General features: G+C 33.2%; 1 protein-coding gene across 1 annotated transcript; it reads right to left on the bottom strand.

Moving 5' to 3' along the window:
- Nucleotides 1-26,986, bottom strand: LOC114327022 (zinc finger protein 73-like). Its single transcript, XM_028275516.2, has 4 exons — nucleotides 26,488-26,986; nucleotides 15,943-16,196; nucleotides 3,509-3,733; nucleotides 1-2,219 (listed from the first exon to the last, which is right to left on the bottom strand). Exons 1-4 carry the CDS (start codon nucleotides 26,583-26,585, stop codon nucleotides 1,204-1,206), a joined length of 1,593 nt encoding a protein of 530 aa, XP_028131317.1. The 5' UTR covers nucleotides 26,586-26,986; the 3' UTR covers nucleotides 1-1,203.
- Nucleotides 26,987-27,048: the final 62 nt, after the last annotated feature.

The raw sequence follows: 27,048 nt of genomic DNA, 5'->3' as shown, positions 1-27,048 counted from the left end.
TTTAGATATACATATACATTACTGCATGAAATATGTTCCTTAGATTACAATATTGGTATATGTACAATATGTGTTTGGAATTTCCATTATTTATAATAAACGAAAATACATTGAGAAATAATTTATATTTTCATAAACCTGAGCTATCAGTACTTTAGGCAAATATACAAGATTTTTTGGGCAGTGTTCTAGTTACTACAACCGTTGAGTTACAGTACACATGCTATAAAAATAAATACACAAACGTATTTTGTGTCCACCTAAGTAATGACTTTGCATAGATTTTATTTAGACATCTCGTGAGGTAATTCTCCCGAGATGTTGTCTGTTTTATGCGTATTTTTTGTTTAACAATAATAAGTATGTTGATTTTCACCCTTTTTTCCAAAAAATGTCACTATTTTAACTTCTGAGTGATACCAAAAAGTCGAAGAACATTAAACTGGCAGCACTGCCCCTAGAAAATCATATGCTAATAAAATATTTTGGAATTTTTTGTTTCACATGGTCCAATGACGACATAAGCCTAAGTATAATCCAAAATTGTTAGCTCTTCGGCAAGAATTTGTATATTGTAATATTGAATCAAATACATCACATTTTTATTATATTTTTAATGAAATGAAACCTAATTAGTTAACTTATTGTTTTGTTTGCTTCCATCTAAATTTTCAGCGTTCATATCTTTTGATGAAGGCAAGGCGTACTCACAACCTGAGAGACTGAGCTAAAGCCACTAAACGACAACTATCATAGTTGATTGAAATATTATTTTACAATAGTATTTCAATTCTCTGTGGTAATTTGTCGTTATACGAATAGCACCCAACGTGCTTTATTCGTTACATAAACTGGAAATCGTCTGTTTGAAATAAAAAAAAATGATTTATTATCCGCTACATTTCTTTTAAATAACAAAATTCCTAAATTCTCACACCATATTGAAAGTAGGGATAATGACGATGGGGTGACATTGACAGTGTCTAGTGAATAGAAAGTTGGAATAAGTATGCTCCGTATCATGATTCAGATGTTTTAGAATATAATCAAAAGTTATTATAAATGAAGAAAGTTGCCTATAACAGGCGCCAACTGAGTTTTTAACGAGAAATGAGTAAAACAAATACAGATTATTATTAATAAATTATTAAAGAAAATAGAGTAAAATAATTATTTAAAAATAAAATAATAACAACATGCCGTTTATAACGTTACACTACTCAATACATGACATTTTCTAGTGTGTGTTCTTAAATGTACTTTCAGATTACCTTGAAGAGAAAACTGCTTAAAACAAATTTCACACTTATAAGGTTCTTCTCCAGAATGTGTTTTCAGATGATCATTTAAATTGTGTTTACGAAAAAATGGTTTAAAACAAACTTCACACTTGTATTTTTTTTCTTTAGAGTGAGTTATGACATGTCTTTCCAAATGATTTAATAATGTAAACTGCTTAATACAAATTTCGCATTTATAAGGTTTTTCTTCAGAATGTGTTCTCAAATGTACTTTTAAATTACTTTTTTGAAAAAATGACTTAAAACAAACTTCACACTTGTAAGGTTTTTCTTTAGAGTGTGTTATCATGTGTACATTTAAATTATGTTTATGAGAAAATGTCTTAAAACAAATTTCACACTTATAAGGTTTTTCTTTAGTATGTGCTCTCATATGTATATTTAAACTCTGTTTATGAGAAAACTTCTTTAAACAAATTTCACATTTGTAAAGTTTTTCTATAGAGTGTGTTTTTTGGTGTGATTTTAAATAGTTTACTGAAGTGAACTGCTTGAAACAAGTTTCACACTTATAAGGTTTCTCTTTAGTGTGTCTTCCCATATGTATATTTAAACTCTGTTTATGAGAAAACTGGTGAAAACAAATTTCACACTTGTGTGGCTTTTCTCCAGTATGTGATCTTGAATGTATTTTCAGATTACCTTGAAGAGAAAACTTCTTAAAACAAATGTCACATTTGTACGGTGTTTCTCCAGTGTGTGTTCTTAAATGATCTGTCAAATTACCTTTTTGGGGAAACTTCTTAAAACAAATGTCACATTTGTAAGATCTTTTGTCAATCTTTTCCACTACATTATTTTTGCAAGAAAAATCTTCAGAAGAAATAATATGTTTTAATGTTTGTTCGTCAGGGTCTTGTTTCTCTTGTTGTTTATTACATGAATGTGCTATTTCCGTTGTATTATTCTCAGAAAAACCTAAAATCAAAATAAAACTGTAAAAACGGCAAAAACTTAATGCAGAAACTGCATAATGAACATAAAAACTACCATAACTAACATAAAAACACATGTAGTAATAAACAATAATATAATAATAATATGACGTTCTACTTAATGATATGTTTAAAAAAAAGCTATATCCTAGTCACAAAAACTTACAAGAACAAATGTATTTTTTCATGAGCCAATCAGTAAAATGTGCAATAAAAATAACTACAAGATAAAGAGCGAGTGAAGAAAGAGGACTTAAATTCAACATAAATAAAACAAAATGGACGCTGGTCAGCAAAACTCAAAAACCTGCCAGATCATTGAAAATAAAAAACCAATTAATTCAACACGTTGACTCGTAAATATACCTTGAAACAGTCGTCAACTCGAAATGGGATCAAACAACCGAAATACGATCTAGAATTGAAAAGACCAGAGCAACATTTAACAACATGAGAAATATATTCACCCATTGCGACATATCTCCCCTACTAAAAATATGGCTGCTAAAATGCTATGTATTTCCAGTCTTGCTGTATGGCGCAGAGGCCTGGACAATAACGGACACATTAATGAGGAAGCTGGAGGCATTCGAAATGTGGGTGTACCGATGTATCCTCAAAATATCCTGGACGACTCACACCACCAACATAGAGAAATCTTTCACAATCAAGAAACGGAAACTTGAATACCTAAGTCATATTATGAGACATGATAAATATCATAAACTCCAACTGATAATACAGGGTGAAATAGAGAACAAATGCGGACCCGGAAGAAGAAGACACTCATGGCTTCAAAACTTACGCAAATGGTTTGGACTAACATCGATTGAGTTATTCAGAAATGCTGCAAACCAAATTAAAATTGTTATGATGATAGCCAACATCCGCAACGGACAAGGCACATGAAAAATAAGATGATAATGATACTGAGTTGACAAGAAAGCAAAGCACACAATAATTGACAATAATCTAGTATAGGTCATGATGATGAAATCGCCAAAGTAAAAATCAAAACACTAAGATACAAATTACCAACAGTAAAACTCTGAAAAGTCATGTATAACAAAATACAAAGAAAAAACCAGGCTTTGAACAGATCTCTTAATTTTACTGAAAATAATTAGATACATATATGTAGGTACCTTACATAGAGAACCTACAATATGATATCAAAATTATGGAAAATTCAGCATTACTTTGCAGGTTATAGTGATTAGATTACATTGGTGAAATTCCTTAAACTTCATTTAGGAATATTTTTATTCTCACCTGAGATATCTTCCTCCAGTTCATTCTTTAAATCACCAAGATCTGTATATGTTGATAGCTGATTATCTGCATATATTTGGTCACATTCATCAAACTCTTTTTTAATTTCAATTTTTATTTCACTTTTCACGGCATTAAAATCTCTTGACGTGGATGGATTGCCCTCTTCGTATATTTGGTTATGTTCAACGAACTGTTCCTGAATTTCAGCTTTAAATTCCATAGCTAAAAATATACCAAATAAAATTATTCCTATTATTCGAAATAGGGAACTTGCATAAATTTTTAAATATTAAAATAATATTAAAAAACATAAGGTAACATGATCTTAAAACGCTTGCATGCGAAAAAAACAAATATTTTTAACCCGTACGCTAATTAGGGCGCTTTGAAAATGCTATAAAATTCAAATATCTTAGGATGCTCTTGAACGTCCTTCTATTGGTCTGACGTCAGAGGCCACAGTCATCTACGTCTACGATTAGGTATTACGGGTGTATTACATTTTAATCGTATTTAAATGGATATTACCAGCTATTATTTGTATTCTTCCATAGTTCTACAATCAGTTTATTTACTTTAAAGTCAAATTTATAAATCTTTAGAAATTACTAATGTGTTTATAACGTATAAGTATTATTACTCACGAGGGGTTTTCAAAAGAAAGCGATTAAGTACAACAGTTCATTTTAATCGTCTTTAATTGAAAATTCCTACGTATTATTTATGTTGATCTTATATATTGTAAGTAGTTCCCCAATCAGCTTAGTTTCAAACTGAAATTGGTACCATTATATGTATTATAGTAAACGGTTTTCCCCGTGGGTTTCATCTACCTAACTCTAATCGAAGGATTTCGTATATCCTGGAAAAGATTACGGTGTAATTTGCATAATAATAAAGAAACTAAATTTTTATGAAGTTTATTATATTTAATTGTAATGTTTATTAGTACCTACTGGAGCCTTTCATTATTGTGTTCAAAGCCTTCTGAGAAAAGATTATGGTGATTATCAGACGTACCGATAGCCAACAAAACCCTTCTTTACAAAGTTAATAATACGCATAAATAAGAAGAATCATTATTGTAATTTTACAAGTTAATATCTTTATCATCTCAGCTTATATGGGCCATTCCACGAACATACGCCTGTTTTGGATTACTTCGACAACGAATATTTTACTGTACAACATAAGAAGTACGAAAGTAAATGGCGCTAATAATTATTCCAATAAACAACAATGTAATTTGCAATTTACTTTCGTTCTTCTTATTTTGCACAGTAAAATATTCGTTGTCGAAGTAATCCAAAACAGGCGTATGTTCGTGGAATAGGGTATACTCACACAGCATCCCTCGGTAGACCGCAAGCTATAGTAGAAACATGACTGTAGATCGCATACTATAGTAGCACCAATACTTTTTAGTTACTCTTACTTTTATTACTAAGTTTTGTTTATTTTTAAGTTACGTGTTTCTTTTTTCAACACAAGAAACGACAAAAGTAATTTCATAAAAAAGAACTTTTTGATGCATCCAGGCACTATATAGTACTTATATTGCGCAGATTTGTTTTCCATTTTGATAAAGTATATCACACACTAAATACATTAAACTACACTAAATACAATAACATAAATACCGAGCAAACGTCACAGTTATTCGACACGCACAACTGGCAATAGCAAACTGCATTCAAAGCAAACGGGCGAAAACGATAAATGTGGCCTGTGACGTCAGACCCAAGCTCGCGCTTTTGAAGTTGTTTGAAACGGAAATTTTAGGTGCGGAACTTTGATCAGATGTTGTACATACACTATTCATTGTTAAGACGTAATATTTTGAATATAACATTTTTAAACATAAATTAACAATTTTATGCAAAAAATTTTTTAGTGCAAGTTCCCTATTACTAACCTCTATTTGTCAGAATCCTCCGAAAATATAATTGGTGATTATCAAAATGGATTCAAACCAAATAGAGCCACTACAGACAACATATTCATACTAAGAACGATACAAGAAAAGGCTTATGAATACGACATAGAACTATACAATATGTATATAGACTTTGCGAGTGTGAAAATAGACAAAATTCTGGAAGACCTTCTTAATCTAGGTATACTAAAAAATATATCAACCTCATAAAGACTAGATGGAGAACTGTCTCCCCTGTTTGACATCAACATGGGGGTGAGACAGGGAGACACACTTTCAACCATGCTGTTCAACCTAGTCCTTGGGGCAGTCATCAGGAAAACCAATGTAACCGTAAATACCAGTGAACAGCCGTAGCGCAGCGGCATGATAACTGGACTCATAAGCCAGAGCGCCCGGGTTCGAGCCCCGGCACAGACAATCCATTTTCATTTCTAAAAATGATACGACCTGTTCACCGTGCCTCGGAGAGTACGTTAAGCCGTCGGTCCCCCTGGGCTAGTGTGTACATCGACACTAGTTATTTGAAACAGGGTTAAAGATGTAAATGGTGGCGGAACCTGTCCGAAAGGATCTCCTCGGCAAAAATGCAATACGATATTATTATTTATTATACAGTATGTCCCTGTAAGTTGTATCCATATGAAAAACTTTTTTATTATTAACTTTACGAAAAAAAGTTATTCTTCATAAAAAGCTCTGCATGGTCCAAAACCTAAGATTTAACCATCAAATATCAAATTTTTTGAATATTACACGAGGTATGTCAAAAAGTTTGAATTTCACTCAAGAGTAAAGTGGCTTTATTTTTCACAATATTGAGAATTGCTATTATGAAAAGTTGTTTGGAATTAAAAACTATATTCTAATATGCAATTACATCCCACTAATTAAAATTTTTTTTTTTGAAATATTATGGATAACTAACACTATTTTCAGTTATTTCAATTTTGATAACGCTTTTATTATTAATTTTACGAAAAAAAGTGATTCTTAATAAAAAGCTCTGGATGGTCTAAAACCTAAAATACAACCATCTTATATCAAATTTTATCAATTTTATACGAGGTATGTCAAAAAAAAATAAATTTAGATCAAAAGTAAAGTATATTTGTAGTTCAGAATATTTCAATTAGAAGGATGTAATTACATACTGAAACATAGTTTTTAATTCTAAATAACTTTTCATAATAACAATTTTCGATATTGTGAAAAATAAACGTATTTTACACTTCAGCGAAATTCATATTTTTTGACATACCTCGTATAAAATTGATAAAATTTGATATAAGACGGTTGTATTGTAGGTTTCAGATCATGCAGAACTTTTTATTAAGAATCACTTTTTTTCGTAAAATTAATTATAAAAGAGTTATCTGAATTGAAACACAGTAAAACCTTCGTTAACCGAAACCTTTTTAACCGAAACATCGTTTAACCGAAACGGCGAACATTCGTCAATAAAAAGTAAATTTTTATCGTAAAACGGAAACAATTCCCCTCTCCCCAATTATTTCGGCCCAAAACAGCCTCCCCCCAATTATTTCGGTTAACGGAGGTTTTACTGTACATATCTGAAAATAATGTTAATCCATAATTTTTCAAAAAAAAAATCAAATGGAAGGATGTAATTGCATGCTAGAATATAGTTTTTAATTCCAAACATCTTTTCATAATAGCAAATTTCAATATTGTGAAAAATAAAGCTACTTTACTCTTGAGTGATATTCAAACTTTTTGACATACCTCGTATAATATTCAAAAATTTGATATTTGATAGTTAAATCTTAGGTTTTGGACCATGCAGAGCTTTTTATGAAGAATAACTTTTTTTCGTAAAGTTAATCATAAAAAAGTTTTCCATATGGATACAACTTACAGGGACATACTGTATAAATACCAAAACAGTGCAAATTACTGCATATGCAGATGATGTCGCTATTTTTAGTAGAAGCAAGACACTATTAATGGAAACGTTCAAGGGAATTGATCCTGAAGCACAAAAAAAAGGTTATGACAAAAAAGATGAAGCTCAACATTCGAGACAAAGATACTGGGAAAGTATCTGGCTCCGTTCCAAGAGGAAGACAGCACATGGAGAATCAGGAGAAACGACGAGGTTAATGAACTGAATGAAGGGTATGATATTGTAAAATTTGTGAAAAGTCAAAGACTGTCATGGCTGGGACATGTTCAGCGACAAGAAGATACAAAAACGACAAAGAAACTATTACAATGGAAGCTGGTCTTCTTCTTCTTTTAGTGCCTATTCGTTTCGAGTATTGGCTATCATTCTGGCTATAATTATTTTATTAACTGATGATTTAAATAGATTAGTTGTTGTTGTGTTCCTCGCTTTCCGAATAGGAAAGCTATCCTAATAAGGAGTAATCTGTATTTAGTGCCGTTTCTCATTATGTGTCCGAGATATTCTAACTTTCTCCTTTTAATGGTATACATCACCTCTCTTTCTTTGAGCACTCTTCGTAATACGGTCTCGTTGGTTATCTTGTCCGTCGATAATATCCTTAGGATTCGCCTGTATAGCCACATCTCGAAGGCTTTAAGTTTTTTCTCCATTACTTCAGTTAGTGTCCAGGATTCAATTCCGTAATACAATATTGAGATAACATCGTAGGAGCCTTACTTTTATCTCCAGATTAAGGTTATGGCTTTTACAGAGTTTGGCCTTGTTATTGAATGCACTCCTAGCCTTCTCTATTCTACATTTTATTTCTTGTGAGTGATCCCATTATTCATTTACTATTGTTCCAAGATAATTATACTGTTTTACTCGGTCCACTGGTGTATTATTGATAAGTAGTTGGGCGTCTCTAATTTTACTTTTGCTGATGATCATAAATTTAGTTTTTGATATATTTACTTGGAATCCAAATCTTTCACTTACTTGATTTACTTTGTTTATTAGTTGCTGTAAACTGTTCAAACTGTCTGCAAAAATAACGGTGTCGTCTGCATAGAGGATGTTGTTTAGGCGTTCTCCATTTAGAACTATTCCATGTTCGCAATTTTCCAAGGCTTCACTAAATATTTCCTCTGAATTTAGATTAAATAATATAGATGAAAGTATACAACCTTGTCTAACGCCTCGTAGAATCTGGATTGCTTCCGTTGGTTCACCTCCAAGATTCGTTCTTATTGTGGCTGATTGGTTCCAGTGTAAATTTTGTATTATACGCCGGTCTTTATCATCCATTTGGGCTTTTGTTAGAACGTCCATCATTTTTCGGTGTTGAACTGTATCAAATGCTTTTTGGAAGCCAGTAGGAAGACGAAAAAAGAAAGGCCCAGAATGAGATGGTTGTATAACGTGGAAGACGACCTGAAAACCATGAATATATAAGACAATGAGGAGAAGGGCACAAGAGATCTGAATGGAAGGACATCTTCTTCTTCTTTTTCAGGTGCCATCTCCGCTACGGAGGTTGGCAATCATCATAGCTATTTTAATTTTTGAGGCAGTAGCTCTAAATAGTTGTTTCGAGCTGCATCCAAACCACTCTCTCAGGTTCTTCAACCATGAAATTCGTCTTCTTCCGATGCTTCTTCTGCCATCTATCTTTCCCTGCATTATGAGTCGTAGGATGCCATACTTCTCGCCCCGCATCACATGTCCGAGATACTGTAGCTTCTTTTCTTTAATTGTAAGTTCAACTTCCTTTTCTTTACCTATTCTTCTCAGTACTTCATTGTTTGTAACTCTATCTACCAGGGAAACCCTCATAATTTTTCTATAGGTCCACATTTCAAAGGCGTTAAGTCGTCTCATTGTTTCTACATTTAACGTCCATGATTCCACTCCATAGTATAGAACACTGTAGACGTAACATTTTGTTAGGCGTACTTTAAGAGCTAATGTTAAATCTTTGCTACATAGGACCTTTTTCATTTTTATAAAATTAGAACGTGCTTTTTCGATTCTGACTTTTATTTCTGCAGTGTAGTCGTTATTTTCTGTTATAAGTGTTCCTAGGTAAGTGTACTTTTTTACTCTTTCGATCTGCTGGCCCTCTACTATTAAGATTTCGTTAGTATTATGGTTGTTTTTACTAATTTTCATAAACTTCGTCTTTTTGATATTGAGAGAGAGTCCGTACTCCCTACTACACCTTACTATTTTACTCATGAGTCTTTGCAGGTGTTGTAAACTATCGGCTATTATTACTGTATCATCTGCATATCTGATGTTGTTAACTAAGACTCCATTTACTCTTATGCCGACTGTTTCATCTTCCAGAGTTTCTCGCATTACCTCTTCAGAATAAGCGTTAAATAATAGAGGTGATAGTATGCAGCCTTGCCTGACTCCTCTCTTTATTTCCATTTCTTCAGATGTTTCTTTTTCAATTCTTACTATTGCTCGCTGATTGTAATAGAGGTGTGTTATTAGTCTTAAATCTCTTTCATCTAGATTTTTATTTTTTAGGATTTCCATGAGTCGATCATGTTTTACTTTATCAAACGCCTTATTGTAGTCTATAAAACAGACGTAAAGAGGATGGTTAACATCCAAACATCTCTGTGTCAGCACGTTGAAGGAGAATAATGCCTCTCTGGTACCCATGCCATTGCGGAACCCATATTGAGTGTCACTAATATCCAGCTCCAGTTTAGAGTGTATTCTGGCGTGGATAATTTTCAATAGAATTTTCAAGGTATGTGACATTAAGCTTATGGTTCGGTAGTCACTGCATTCTTTTGCATTCACCTTCTTTGGCAAACACACAAAGGCTGATGTCAACATTTCTCTAGGGATGATTCCTGTAGTATAGATAGCGTTGAACAGTTCTACTATTATGTCCAGGTTTTTCTCGTTGACCAACTTTATCAGCTCGCTAGGCAATTCATCTGGACCAGCAGATTTATTGGTTTTCATAGAGTTTATTGCCTGACTAACCTCTGCTTTGGTTATCTCTGGGCCTACATCTCCCGTTTGGCTATCTACGGATGTACTAGCTTCTCTCTGGGCATGAAATAGTTCCTCGATATACTCTTTCCATCGTCGTAGTTTTCGTTTTGGAAGGACATAGCCAGATTATTTTATTTCCATCCATTCAATGGCACTACAGTCCAAACCAGGCCTTGGCCTCCTTCAGCAAGCTTCTCCAATCATCTCGATTTACTACTGTTCTTTTCTATGAATACGTTTTTAGGAAGTTTTTGGCATCCTCATCTACTTCGTCTTCCCATCTCTTTATTGGTCTTTCAACATTCTGGGGATTCTGTTCACATGCATGCTGACCACGTGCCCTGCCCACCATAATCTCTGCAGCCTAATGTATTGTGCTAGTGTTGGTTCGCTGTATTGTTTGTAGATTTCTTTATTATATCTAAGGTGCTAGTTGTTATTTTCACTTATTGGGCCCAGTATCCTACATAATATTTTCTTTCGTGCATATCTAATGCATTGGCTAATTTCTGTGTTATAATATAACCCATGTTCCAGTTACGTTAATAGCAAAAAAGAAAACAACATAACACCTGACACAATGAAACTAAATGATTATATTGCCTCTCATGGAAATGATATATCCAATTTATTTGCTAATCATTTTTCATCTGTGTATACTAACCAAAGACTAAATTATTACCATAACCAAATCCACTTCAACGTTAATGTATCTTCCTACCACATTCAAATATCAAAAATATATGATAGATTGTCACAACTGAATATTAATAAGGGACCGGAACCCGATGGGATTCCTCCTATTCTTCTAAAAGAATGCAGCTTTATACTGTCTAGACCACTTTATCATATTTTCAATGCCTCTGTCGATTCTGGTGAATTTCCCTACTTCTGGAAACAATCTTATGTAACTCCTATTTATAAATCAGGTGTTAAATCTGATATTAAGAACTATCGCCCATATCTATTCTAAGCACTATCCCTAAAGTATTTGAAAGCATTATAACTGAATTTCTTACTTACGACTGATCTAGTGTTATTACTAACTCACAGTTTGGGTTTTCTTCCGGTAAATCTGCTGAGCTAAGTCTACTTAATTATACTGACTACCTATCTGAAGCCCTGGAGGAGAGTTTGCAGGTTGATTCAGTGTACACTGACTTCTCTAAAGCCTTTGGTAAGATAAACCATGACCTTCTATTACATAAATTACGTTCTTATGGTATTGACGGTCTGGTATTTAGGTGGTTATGTAGTTATTTAAAAAACAGAACTCAAATGGTTAGAGTAAATCACTGTTATTCCAACATTTTTCCTGTAACTTCAGGTGTTCCCCAAGGTTCACATCTGGGGCCGCTACTTTTTTTAATCTATTCATGAATGATATTACCACTTGTTTTTCCCATACAAAAGCTCACCTTTTCGCTGATGACCTTAAGTGCTTTACGATAATAAGATCTTATGATGATACTCTTGGACTACAATCAGATATTAATAAATTATCCCAGTGGTTGCTCTCTTAATGGCATGGAATTAAATGTTGGTAAGTGTTATATTATACGTTTCTGTAGGAAGCACCATTTGCTAAAACATGACTATACTATTAACGATCAAGCATTGGAATCATGCACACAAATCAGAGACCTAGGCATAATATTAGACTCTTCACTCAGCTTTAAACACCACATTAGTACCGTTGCCCAAAAGTCTATGAAAATGCTTGGTTTCATTAAAAGAACATCTCGTGATTTCACAGCTATAAATTCAATGAAAATTTTATATTGCTCACTTGTTAGATCTCATCTTGATTTTTGTTCCTCTGTGTGGTCTCCAAATTATCTAGTTCATAAAAATAAACTTGATAGAGTTCAGCATATCTTCCTCAGATACGTAGCTTTTAAAAAACATATAGGTATATCGTAGCTACACGGATATTGAATTATTATTGAATATTACTTCATTAGAAACCCGTAGAAAAAGAAAAGATCTGACAATCTTATTCAACATTATTAATGGTAATAGTAGCTGTCCCGATCTTCTGTCAAAAATTAGTCTTTTTGTTCCTACTCGGTCAACAAGACAAAATCAAACTTTTCACATAAGCTTCCATAGATATAACTATACTTACAACAATGTTTTACCATGAACACTTAGACTTGCGAAATCTCTAAATTACTTAAATATATTCTGCAATTCCTTGGATAGATTTAAAAACCATTTGTTGAACATACAAATATAACTAGATGTTAATAATACCATTTCTATCAACAATGTTTAAGCTTAAACTTTAGATTGTTTTTTATATCGTAATGTTCTTTTTACTTTATCGTACTACATACGCAGTATGAGTATAATAGATAAAGTTATAGGATCGTGCAAAAAAATGTTTTTCAGATTTCACTTTTTTTCGACGTTTTGAGTCCCCCTGAGTCTAAAAAGCAAATAAAAAAAACATGTCGGAAGTATGTACGTACGTATGTACGTACGTATGTACGTACGTATGTACGTACGTATGTCGCCACCGCCCAGCAAAAACTACTGGACCGATTTCGATGAAATTCGGTATGAGTAAGTTTAAGAGAATTTTGTCGAGAAACTAAGCTTTTGAAAAAAACCTCTCAAAGGGGGGCCGAAATAGGGGGGTTATTTGGGGCCCATTTTTGCAAATTTTGACCGAAACGAATGAAATTTAACTTAAAGTTAGCTCATCGATAGATAAATAGAAATACGGAATTTGACATTTCCAAATCCAAAATGGCGGCCAGCATGCCCGACCGCCCACCCGACACATTTCCCTACCAATCTAAAAATTTGTTTAAGATAAATTTAATTTGAAAAAACATTTATATAGCCTAAAGATGGGGCTATAACAAGAATATTATCGTTTTTCAGAAAAAGTTATGGGTTGCCTATATTTAAGGGGTCAAAATTTGACATAAATTTGAACTAAATTTTCTCAAAAATGACTCCAAGGAATTTGTTTATTTTTTGATATATTTTTGATATCCTATCGGTAAATTGAATAACATTAGTCAGGTTTCTTAACTCCTCATAGGAGGGGAGTTATGAATTTTTTATAAAAAAATATTCGAGTGCCCGTAACTACCTCTGTAATAGAAACTAAAATTTGAAATTTGGCAGACATATATAGTACTTTATTATCTATTAGCACAATAAATTTTACCCACAATATGGCTTCCGGTTTAACCGGAAATGAAAAATAAATCTTAATTTTTTACATACGCCCTGTATATTTTTACATATTTTGAAAGAATGTAAAATTATCTTTCCAATGACATAAAACTCGTTGCTGTAACTCAAAAACTCGAAAAGTTACAGAAAATTGAAATTTTGCTAGAATCTTGTGTGTGTCCTCTCACGCGATCATAGCAGAGCATTATTATAGGGCAGTCAATGAGGGTATTTGGCTCCGAATTCCATCCTACTACATCGATGTACTTGATATTTTCACAGTAAGTAGGGAATAGCTCAAGAAACAAAATCTACCCTATATACTATGGCGCTTTTATCTTGGGGCAATTCCCACCCCTTCAAGGGGGTGGAAAATTTATTGGTCAAAATAAGCATGGAAGTGGCTAGAGAACCTATTTTTAAGCAAAAACTGATCTATACTTTTTTTTGAGAACTCAATACTTTTTGAGTTATGCGCAGTTGAAAATTGGCCATTTTCATTTAAAAATGACACGTTTTAGGACGGTTTTTTGTGAATACCTTAAAAACTATGCATCAAACTAAAAACACTATATAAATTTTTTTTTAATTATAAATAACAAAGAGATTCGTTCCTTCGTAAATTTTCTATATATAATACAAAAAGAGATATGGTAGGTAAAAAGAGTTTGGTTTTTGGTGCATGCTCAAAATGCTCATGCTTTTGTAGTGTTTGAAAAGGCCTTTAAAACGAGCACTGTTAAATGTCGGTTACATTCAAACTAAGCGAGATATGGTGCAAAAAAATATATGACTAATGTACTTTAAGGAAAAATGAGAAGTACATACATTTAACCCCTCATTCACCAGAATTTAAATGCATTGTTTTTCTTTTGCAATACCTCTTAATATAGTGTTATTTCTACTTTCAAAAAGTTGGACGGGTGAAAAAAATAAGATCAAATTATAGGGCGCATTTTTAAATTTTCTTAAAATTCTTCCTTTTGCTCCATGCAATTCGCAAATAAAAATGTTCTATCCCCGAGAAGTGGTGAGAACCGCCCCCACGATAAAAGCGCCATAGTATATAGGATAGACTTTGAATTAGGTGATTGGGCTTTGTGCTACTCCCAAAATTTCATTACAATCCATGCAGTAAAATGCAAATATTGTAAACTATTAATTTCTCAGAAAAATGGACTAATTTGAAATGAAAGTATGACTAATATTCTATTGATTTATGCAATAATCTATAGTGTGTCCCCGAACATTTTCTCAAATGCGGGAATTAATGATGCGTAGAACCATAAAATATTTTCAAGTATACAAGGTGTTTCTAAAATATCAAAATAACGAGTAACTTTGTTATTTTTATAGAATGGCAGTATCTAGTACGATAACGATAATAGATCGGTACGATAAAGTTCTCGGGCGGCCCTTCCGTCCAGCGTTTTTTCTTTTAACTTAATAGCTTTGTTATCCAATACATATTGTAATATTTGTTCTTTGTGTTGACACTGTTTATGTTTTTGCTTTTGTCTTTGTAATATTTTTTTTGTAATAATCTTTTCTGAATTGGGCTTGCCCGTAAATAAATAAATAAATAAATAAATAAATGTTCCACACCCATGACTTACTACGGGCCTGATTATTGTTTTATAGACCCGGAGTTTTATTTTCTAGTGTATGTCTCGCAATTTGAATATGTGGCCCATCGCGAAATAGGCTTTATTTGCCAACATAAGCCTCCTATTTCATTATGGTTCTTCTTCATTATTTGTGACCAGGTCCATTCCTAAGTAGGTATCTATTCACGTGTTCTACAAATAAAATAGCACAAAAGATGGAAAACATATTAAGTTGTGAGATAAAAAGGAATGAAACTAGTCGAGCTGGGAAATTTAGCGATATTAACCTGTACATTTAAATTATATGGAATGTTTCCCACCTTTAGACGTATCGCACGAGTTTGGAAACTACCACTGTCACAGTGACAGCTTTAGTTGACATACTCCTCTGATACGTGTAAAGATGGGAATCAGTCAATATAATGTAAATTTATAGGTTAATATCGCTAAATGTCCCAGCTCGACTAGTTTCATTTCTTTTTATCTCACAACTTAATATGTTTTCCATCTTTTGTGCTATTTTGCCAGTTATTAGCGCGCTCATCACTGTATAAAGTTTTGTTGTTGCGCCTGTGTATTTGATCTGGTTTCTATGAGTAGTTTTGTTTTATTTGTATTTATTACCGGCCCTACAACCTCTGCACTCTGTTTCAACTCAACGTAGGTTTCTTCCACTGACTTCTTTGTTCTGTTCATTATGTTTATATTTACTGCATATGCTGATATTTGGGTAGATTTGTTTGTAAGTAAGATTTATTTTATTTACCTTGATTAATAGGACATCTTGGAAGAGACACGTTCTGGACTACTGCAGAATAAGTATGATCAAAATATTCAGACAATGTGCTGTCCAGTAAAGGAAAGTTTGTAGGAACTGCAGAAGGTGTTAATCGATTTTTCAGATCATTAAGAAACATCTTATTATCAAAATGAATACCACAAAGACGATAACCTCTATGTACATTTTCTGCTTGATCCAATAAATCTTCTCGTCCACATGCCATTAACCAAATTGTTGCCCTAAATACAAACATTTATTTAATAAAAGATGAAAATCCACTTTTAATAATAATTAACCTTCCGCCGGTAACGTGAATTCTTGTAACATAGTTGGTAACGTCGGTCTACGACACCAACTTTTTTAATAATGAATATCTTAGGTTGTGATTTTCTGACCCGTGTTGAGCTGGCCCCCCCCCCCACTTGCAAAAATTAAAAAACAAATAGCCCTGATTTATGAGCTATTTATGAGCTCTCATATTCCGCAAACTAAGAATTTTGAGCTCGTTCCACTGAGCAGGAATTTAATACCCTAGTGGGGGGGGCTGAGTCAGCCCCCCCACTACTTAAAAATAGGAATATTGAATCGGTTTTTGCGGCAGAATTACGAGCTATTTATGAGCTCTTGAAATTATATAGTTTCGATTTTTGAGCTCATCCCCTTCACCCCCAAACAACCCTTTAATTGATTTAACTTAAGAGAAAGATGCTGAGAAAACTTAAAATATATCATATTGCGAATATAATTCCTATAGCTTATATACTCTAAAAATAAACTATTAAATCAAGAGCATTTCGATTATTGAGCTACAACCCCTTCGCCAGAAAACCACCCTATCTTCCCGGCTTAAGAGAAAGTTGTACTTAAAATGCATTAAACTAATTATTTGGCGACTACATATCATTTAATAATTTATAAGCTTCCAAATTACGCGCATTTAGATCAGTAGATTGCAATTTATTTTGTATAGTGCAGTCACTGAAGGTAAAAATCAACGATTACCTTCAATTTCGGTGAACCTTCATCGATTTTCACGAAAATTGGTCAGTAGTTAGAGGATATGTCAAGAAACAAAGGTGACATGGTACCACCTTGCGCCTTTACCCTGAGGGTGGATACCGCCCCTTCTCGGGGGTGAAAATTATTTTATAAAAAATAAATGCACAAATCAATAAAAGAACAAATTAAAAGCAAAATTTATTATATAAAGTTAATAAAATAAGTCAATACTTTTTAAGTTATTAAAGATCAAAGATTTTAATTATTTGTGAAAAAAATGCATGTTTTGAAAAAGTTTTTTGTAAATCACTGAAAAACTTTAAGTTTTTACAAAAAAGTTAATAGTAGTTTAATTCGTATAGCTTATATTCTAAGAATAAACTCTTAAATCACGCGTCTTTCGATTATAGAGCTACAACCCCTTCGCAAGAAAACGACCCCATATTCCCGGCTTAAGAGAGAGTTGTTCTTAAAATAATTTAAATTAATTATTTGGCGACTACATATCGTTTAATAATTTATGAGCTTGCAAAATATACGCATCCCAATTATTGAATTGCCATTTTCTTTCTATAGTGCAGTCACTGAAGGTAAAAATCAACTAGTACCTTCGATTTCGGTAAATTTCCCTTCATTTTCACGAAAATTGGTGAGCGGATTTTGATACTATCAACTTTTTCTGCATCTTATTTTTCATAGGTATTTCTAAGTACTTTGACAAGTATTTAGTACCTAAGTGTTATAAAATGCATCTCTTTCCCGTTATTTAAGCTTGAACCCTTAGATTTTAACAGTCGCGGAAAAAATATACATTTAATTACCAATAACTTACTTTAAATTAACATTAAAGGGTTTTTCAAGTAAGCAATTTATTATATTTTTTATTAGCTTCAATTTTAGTGATGAAAACTTTTTTATAAAAACTTACAGTTTTTGAGTCATTTATGAAAAATCGCTCTAAAGCATGCATTTTCTTTCCAAAAATTAAAATGTTTGATCTTTAATAACTCAAAAAGTATTGATTTATTTTAATCACATTATATAACAAATTTTGCTTACACTTTGTCCCTCTCTCGATTTGTGGGGTTATTTTTAATAAAGTAATTTTCACTCCCGAGAAGGGGTGACATATACCCCATGCTAAAACCCCAAGTTGTTATTGTCAATTCGTGAAAATAAATGGAGATTTACCGAAATCGAAGGTACTAGTTGATTTTTACCTTCAGTGACTGCACTATAGAAAGAAAATGGCAATTCAATAATTGGGATGCGTATATTTTGCAAGCTCATAAATTATTAAACGATATGTAGTCGCCAAATAATTAATTTAAATTATTTTAAGAACAACTCTCTCTTAAGCCGGGAATATGGGGTCGTTTTCTTGCGAAGGGGTTGTAGCTCTATAATCGAAAGACGCGTGATTTAAGAGTTTATTCTTAGAATATAAGCTATACGAATTAAACTACTATTAACTTTTTTGTAAAAACAAAGTTTTTCAGTGATTTACAAAAAACCTTTTCAAAACATGCATTTTTTTCACAAATAATTAAAATCTTTGATCTTTAATAACTTAAAAAGTATTGACTTATTTTATTAACTTTATATAATAAATTTTGCTTTTAATTTGTTCTTTTATTGATTTGTGCATTTATTTTTTATAAAATAATTTTCACCCCCGAGAAGGGGCGGTATCCACCCTCAGGGTAAAGGCGCAAGGTGGTACCATGTCACCTTTGTTTCTTGACGTATCCTCTAACTACTGACCAATTTTCGTGAAAATCGATGAAGGTTCACCGAAATTGAAGGTAATCGTTGATTTTTACCTTCAGTGACTGCACTATACAAAATAAATTGCAATCTACTGATCTAAATGCGCGTAATTTGGAAGCTTATAAATTATTAAATGATATGTAGTCGCCAAATAATTAGTTTAATGCATTTTAAGTACAACTTTCTCTTAAGCCGGGAAGATAGGGTGGTTTTCTTGCGAAGGGGTTGTAGCTCAATAATCGAAATGCTCTGGATTTAATAGTTTATTCTTAGAGTATATAAGCTATATGAATCATATCCGCAATACGATATATTTTAAGTTTTCTCAGCATCTTTCTCTTAAGTTAAATCAATTAAAGGGTTGTTTGGGGGTGAAGGGGATGAGCTCAAAAATCGAAACTATATAATTTCAAGAGCTCATAAATAGCTCGTAATTCTGCCGCAAAAACCGATTCAATATTCCTATTTTTAAGTAGTGGGGGGGGCTGACTCAGCCCCCCCCCACTAGGGTATTAAATTCCTGCTCAGTGGAACGAGCTCAAAATTTTTAGTTTGCGGGATATGAGAGCTCATAAATAGCTCATAAATCAGGGCTATTTGTTTTTTAATTTTTGCAAGTGGGGGGGGCCAGCTCAACACGGGTGATTTTCTGTTAATATTTTGACGTGACTAAATGTTTAATATAACTATATTTAAATAACAATATAGTAAGAAATTATCAATATTTATTTATATTCGGGAAAAAAATGCACATTACAAAAATTGGCTTCTTTTAGATACTAACCTAATTGACAAAAACATGTCAAGTTTTTGAATACAAAATATCAACAAGCATATCGACAAGGGTTGAAATGTCACAAAAAAAAATTATTCAACAAATGTCAAACACAAACTGAAATTATTGTCCGTTTGTTTCCTCATTTTCTTATACACTCCACTGCACCGCACTGTACGGTTCTGGTTTGGAATTAGCAACAATTTCGTCAAAAAGTTGTTGCAACCGGACTTGTTCTCTTTCGTAATCAATATTCACATACAACTCCTAAAATTAATATCTATTATTTAAACTGACTATGGACCAAAAACGACAAAAACTTACCGTTAAGTATAACACAAATGGTAACCTCGGTCTCTCACACCGTCAGGTCAAATAACATATGAACTATCCACACTTGGCCACAGATTTTTCAAGACTGAATAGTGTGATGAGGATTTGAAAGCTACCTGGCTGCGCGAACAAAAAAGTATGCGCATTTGAGTTTTACCACGAAAAATCCATTACGTCGGTGTCAGGGACCGTACGTTACCACTCAAAGGTTAATATAATATCTGTAATCGACATGAACCCTTACTGCAGACGTGGATGTTTCAGGACATGTGATATGTCATACCATTGCCTATTCTCCTTAGTTTTCAATATGAATTTTTCTTATATCACTGTCTTTGTTTTTTACATAAATTGAAGGGTGTTACAGGCAAAGGAGCCAAACGCCAAAATCTTAAAATTTGCATTAAAAATACTAAGCGCCTTCAAGCAACTATATTTAAATACTGGCAAAAGATCTAACCCACATATATACTCTAGCTCACTCTACCGCTTGTCGAACCAACTGGCAAACTTACATAACAGCGTTCACGTGTTTATTAAAAGAGATCCAAGCGACAGACGGTGGTTGGTTCTTTGTAAATAAATGCTTTTTATTAAGATTTAGCGCCTGGACCGTTTTAAATAGTTTACGACAGTTTATGACACATTTAACGTCCCAGTGTTTTCCTAAGTTTCAACCCTCTAACAGGCCAAATCGTAAAAATTATCTGTTGAAGTTGATATTTCTTTTTCAAGTAAATATATATAGTGAGAAATAGTGAAGACCGTCTACAGACGGTCTTGTCGAGTTATGAGTAAAAAATAAATTTGGTAGATGTTTATTATAAAACAAGTTTTATTAAGAAAAATAAGTATATAACATGTTATTTTTGATGGTGGTAATCCCAAAAAAAATTTTTACCGACTGTGTCGCATAAATGGAGGTCACATTTGAAACAAACAAGCTGCGTATCAGATTTTCTACACAGCTTACACCTTTTCTTGCCTTTTCGATCAACCCAAACTGGAAAATGGTTTTCACCATCAAAACGTACATCAGCAACTTGATGAACCGCTCTTTTTTCAACACCAGATGATCTAGTTTTACTAGAAGAACCAGGTTCACCATTTCGAGCTGATGATGGGTCGACCTACATTTCGTTTTTTCTTGAACGAAACAAGGCCAGATGCTATCTCTTCACGGAATTGTGAAAGAGATAGAAGCCTCTCCTCTTCGCAACAATCACTGGAATTATTTTCCTTTTCGGCACATATACATTTATATAGTATGAATGCGTTTGTGGCGGCCATGTCGACAAAATGATAGAATATCCGTATCATAATATTTCTGCTTTTAGCTCGAATGTCATATCGACCCATAAGGCCATCCATCAAATCGACTCCACCCATCAATTGCGTGATGTTTTGGTCGCTACATCATCCAAAACTAATGTTGAAGAAGCTGCTGGTTGATCAACATTACTAATATCCATTGGCAAATTTATATTATTTACAAATGCATCAGTTGTCTCAGCTTCAAGCATTTCTTGAATGCAGTCGTCAATAACTTGTGATTTAGCCTCTGATACCTTGGATAGGCTGTAAGGCTTAGCTTGTTTTCCTCTTTTGGACTATCCCAGTTGGTCTTTGAACCTACAAGGGGGAATAATTGTCTGGACAATATATTTCTGAGTTTGGATCATCATGACTGTAATCTGGAGGTTGTTGAGACTGCACTCTCTGATCATTGTGGCCAGCTTCTGGATTTTCTTGTGCCTACTAGTGGTAATGATCCAGCACTTGTTAGATCTGTTTTTAGACCAATTACACAAAAGGGTAAATGTTCTTTTTTCTCATATGTTGAAGGTTTAAAATGGGAGTTTCTAAAAGATTCTGACTTGTCTGCTGAAGCTAAATTCTTTGCATTTCATAATAAATTAAGTAAGGCTTTCTTACACTCTTTTCCTGAAAAATCCTATAAAAAACGTAGAGATCAAAGTCGACTAATAAACTGGTTCAACGATGATTTGAAGTCCATGAGGGAAACACTCTACTTACTAAAGGAGCAGTATGATGAGTTTCCTACATTGGCTCAGAAAACTCTATTAGCAAATCACAAAAAAGATTACAAATTAGCAATAAAATCTGCTAAACAAAAGGCCAATGATAACCTTATTTCAACTGCATCCAATCCAGTTAAGTGTATGTGGGATATCATCAATGAACACAGAAACAAGTCTAAAAGTAAGTTAGAAACAAAAATTACACCTAATGAATTTAATGACTTCTTCACTAATGTCGCCTGTAACTTGCAAACCCAGATTCAACCCTCCTTTTTCAATCCCTTGGATTTTAATGTCACCATGTTTGGGGAAGAATTTTTCTTCCAAGATGTTTCTCTCGTTGAAACCAGAGACATTTTAACAAATATGGTGAACAAGAAAAGTAGAGACTACTTTGGATTCTCGGTTAACATAATAAAAGGAGTGAAACATCTCATTGCTGGTCCATTAACAACACTTATAAATCACTGCTTTAAGGAAAGCATCTTTCCTGATCTGCTCAAAAAAGCAGTGGTGGTACCGATCTATAAAAAGGGTGACAATGACGACCCATCCAATTATAGGCCAATATCACTCCTTCCTATAATATCAAAGGTATTTGAGAAATGTATGGCAGCAATGATTATTAAGTACTTTGAATCCAAAAATTTGTTCACAAATAGTCAGTTTGGTTTTAGGAGGGGTCTAAATACGACAAAAGCCATCATGGACTTAGTGATGAAGATTCAAGAGGCTTTTGAGCAGAGTTGCTATCTGTCGGCTACATTTTGTGACCTGAGCAAAGCTTTTGATTGTGTTTCACATGAACTGCTTCTCAGGAAATTGGAGAGATATGGGTTTGGAGATAGTAGCATTGCAATGATCTCCAGCTATCTCTCCGATAGAAAGCAGACTGTGCAGGTGGGTAGAGTGAGGTCGGCAGAGAGAGCTATAAATATTGGATTACCTCAAGGCTCAATATTGGGACCACTTTTGTTTCTAATTTATATTAATGATCTTCCACAGATGGACCTTACCAGTTCATTTACTCTTTTTGCTGATGATACTACTATTACCTGCAAAGATTGGGATTGTAAGGCAGCAATAGAGGCATCAAAGCAAGCACAAGATAATGCAGAACAATGGTTTGCGGCAAATATGTTGCTTCTAAACATCAATAAAACCAAGTCTTTGATTTTTTCAACAAGACAGCTTCCATCCGGAGATGCAGACAAACAAATAAAATTTTTGGGAGTTTACTTGGATGCAGGATTATGTTGGAAGGCTCATACACGGTCCCTTGTTGCTAAGTTAGGAACTACAACTTTTCTGATTAGAAGACTTTCTGAGTGTGTATCTCAGTTCACTTTACAACAGGCCTATTTTGCACTGTGTCATTCACACATCAGCTATGCAATTTTGGCATGGGGTCACAGTGCTGGAGCCAAAGATGTCTTTCGTATTCAGAGAAGAATAGTAAGGATAATTGCTGGCCTGTCCTATCAGAAAGAATGTCGGCAAGCATTTGTTGCACTGCACATACTGACTCTGCCTTCGCTATTTATTCTGGAGAGTCTTGTTCATGTGAAACAAAATATAGATTGTCATCAAAGACATGAGGATGTACACCAATATGAAACCAGAAATAAGCATGCCTTAATACTGCCCTACACCAGGCTCCAAAGAAGTAGAGACGGACCAAACTCATATGGTTTAACATTCTACAACAAGTTGCCTACTGAAATTACTGAATTTTACAATTTAGAAAACAACTAAAGAATTTTCTCATAGGCCAGGCATTTTACAGCAGTGATGAATTTTTAAATTTTAACTTTAATGTTTGGAACTGGGTTGTGAATTGTTGAATTGTACTTTGTTTATTCTTAGGAACCCAGAAAGTGTCTGTCTTAATTGATGTGTGTATTATTTCATATTATGCCTTGTGTTTTTATACTTGTATTTTATATCTTGTGTTTTTATATTTGTATTTTATATCTGTGAACCAAAGTTGTATACTATTTTTCGACGTATGTAAGTACTTTTGTATATTGACATGAATAAATGACTTGAAGGCTTTTCAGGCTCAATCAACATAGTCGGGATCCACAATACTATCGTCACTACTATAAATGCTATCGTCGATTTCAACGGAATCAATAAAGTCGAATAATTGTTCATCAGACAATTATTCTTCCAAATGGATTTTGTTCTTATAGTTACGATTTAGACGATGCATCTATCACAGAAAAGAAAAATAATAGAACAACAGGAAAATGAGCATGTTCCTACGCACAAAAAGATAACAAAATTTCATACTGAAGGGGACATTTTTTATATGTAAACCGGCAAGACCGTCTTGAGACTGTCTTGGTATTTTTGTTTATAAAGCCTATTTACACAATAGTTTTTACTAAAATCTTATTATATTACTGAGACATGAAATATAATCTACTTACCATAAAATTATAAAGTTGATCACTTTGATCTAAATGTGTTTTTTGACGATTTAAAAATAATGTTTATGAAGAAATAATTTTTACTGCCATTTTATGGGATGTTAGCACTTGACTAACGATAATAACGTAATCGCGATGCCAGAATGTGTTTATTTGTATCGAATAACGTCAAGTAAGGTTTTTTAAAGATGCATGTCCTTACTGTGGCAGCAAAAACCATTCGGTATAAGTTTTATAAGCTAAAATGCAAAGACTGTCTTAAGACGGTCTTGCCTGTTAAAGGGTTAAGAGAAAAAAATGTCTTTAAGAGGAAAAAAACTAGCGATGGTAGTGAAAGAGACTAGTAGTGTAGAGCTGAAACTGAAGAGCTAAATTTATGGTCTGATTCTTGTGGTGGTCAGAACCGGAACCTAAAAATTGTCCTTTTTCTCAAAAGTGTACTAGAAACACATAAATCATTGAAAGCAATAAATTTTGAATATCTGATGCCTGGCCATAGTTACTTACCCAATGAATCTAATTTTGCAAAGACTGAAAGTGCTTTAAAAAAAAACAAATTAGAATCTACACACTTAAAGAGTTTAAGGATGTGGTGGTAGAATGTTCAAAAAAGCGTAAGTTTATCGTTCAAGAAATGGTAAAGAAGTTATCCTAGGCAGTAAAGAAATTGAGAAATTTTACTAACAGAAAAGTAGATATACTAGATAAAAAAGTCAGCTGGTTAAATGCCAGAGTAATTAGAATTATTAAAGATAAACCCTTTTCAATATGTTTTAAATCAATTGATGAAGAGGGTGCCTTTCAAGAGGTTAATATAAAAAAAAGGCATAACAGGAAGACAGCAAGAATATATGCAAAAAATTTTTTTTCAAAATTCAAACTTTTTTATCCAAAAGGAAAAGCTATTTCCGACAAAAAACTAGCTGATATAAAAAGTTTATTAGCTCTTATTCCCCAAGATATTCAGGACTTTTATAAAAATCTTCAACATAGAAATTTCGATGATAACACAGATGGGTTTGGTGATGAAGTGGATTTTGAATTCGGAGAATAAGATTAGAATAGGTATATTACCCAACGAACTGTCAACACTGATGGAATCGCCATAAAACGAAGTTAATGGCGCCAGGATGAGATAGAAGATAATCAGGTAAAGGAGGGAAGATAATCGGACAGTGCTAGTCAGGTACGTTGTAGTTGTAGCAAATTTTACCTGAAAATTCTCTGTCTCTCTCATGTCTCTCTAGAAGTGCTAGAACCTCTCTCTTGTATGTTGGCGCCTATCTCACTTCACTGTTGGAATGGGACGGGGCCATTCCATCAGTGCTGACAGTTCATTGATATTACCACATATTTTGAGGTTTTGCGAGAGAGGCGCTTTACTTTTATATTATTGTCATTTTTTTTTAAAATAAAAATTGTTTACAAAAAGATCCATGTCTCATTTTCCTATACATATCAAAAGAACCAAACGCCAAAATATTAAAAAAAAAACTATTTCATTTTTAATTTTTAAATTTTTTTTAAATTCTATATTTAATTCGCACTTGAACTATTCATATTATCGTCAAAACTTCTTTCTATTTGGATACAGTGATTTATAGTACAAATTATAAATTAAGTGCGAATTTCTCGAAACATAAAAAGTGGATATTGGCTTCTTTTCCAGCCCTACAATTACGGTACGATTTTCCACACTGCTGTAGAATATAATACTGCTCCAAATAAAATAAACTATCTTTTCAAGAAAATTATGAATAAATGCATAATGTTAAAAAAATGGTGGAGTATGAAAATGGAAGTGGAGTATGAGAATGGAAATAAAAAAATCCTTTATAAACTGAATTACAAAAAAACCTGAGTATTGGTAACTCAAAAATAGTACAATAGTGCTTTCCACTTGAAGGTACAGCAACTGGATGAACTTGCTGCCATACTAATAGAAAAAGAATACACTGGACTGCTTTTAACCATAGAAAAATAAACATGCAGTTTACATCAACTTAGCTCAAATATATACTAAGATTGCAGCAGTTGGGAGTAGGTACAATTACACACCACTCAAAGATGGTGTTCTAGAAATCTTTTATAAAACATGTTTTACAACAAAATTTACTGTCAAGGTATCACATACCGCATGTCACTGGTTAAGGGCTAATCCTAATTTAAGGCTCACCTTTTAACATCTCTCGGAAAAGAAAAAAAGCTGATACAACTTTTTTCAGCGTTATTACAACAATTTCTAGCTGCACAAATGTTATGGCTCCTAGTCATAATCGGCGATTTTAAAGACAATAAGCGCGAGCAGGACTGTGTGACTGTAGAGAGAGGAGCACACCACAAACCACTAATAATAGGTCCGTTTCTTTGTTTTCTAGTGTAGTACCCTCGAGTGTAGTTGAGTGTACGCTACACTAGCTAGTGCTAACGAAAATCATGGATCCAAGGATGTACCACTAACACTAAAGCAAAGGAAGGATCTAGTGCAGTTAACCTTTCCAGTTATAAAAAGTCAGGTTATTATAGACAGGTTAGAAACAACAAAATAAAAAATTAAAGTAAATTAAGATTTGTAGGTTTATAAAATTACTAAAAGTTTTGTAAAGTTTTTAAATGTAATTTAAACTCAAAAGAGGAATAATTTTTTTTTTTAAACAAAACAAATACATGTGACATTGTGACAGCTCGAAACAGTTGTCATTTGTCATGCAGTTCAGTTGTCAAACTCGGTTGGATT

Source organism: Diabrotica virgifera, chromosome 1, assembly GCF_917563875.1.
Source record: "Diabrotica virgifera virgifera chromosome 1, PGI_DIABVI_V3a".
Lineage (NCBI taxonomy): Eukaryota > Metazoa > Arthropoda > Insecta > Coleoptera > Chrysomelidae > Diabrotica > Diabrotica virgifera.
Note: the sequence above shows the minus strand (reverse complement) of the source record. Positions and strands in the feature narration are given on the sequence as shown.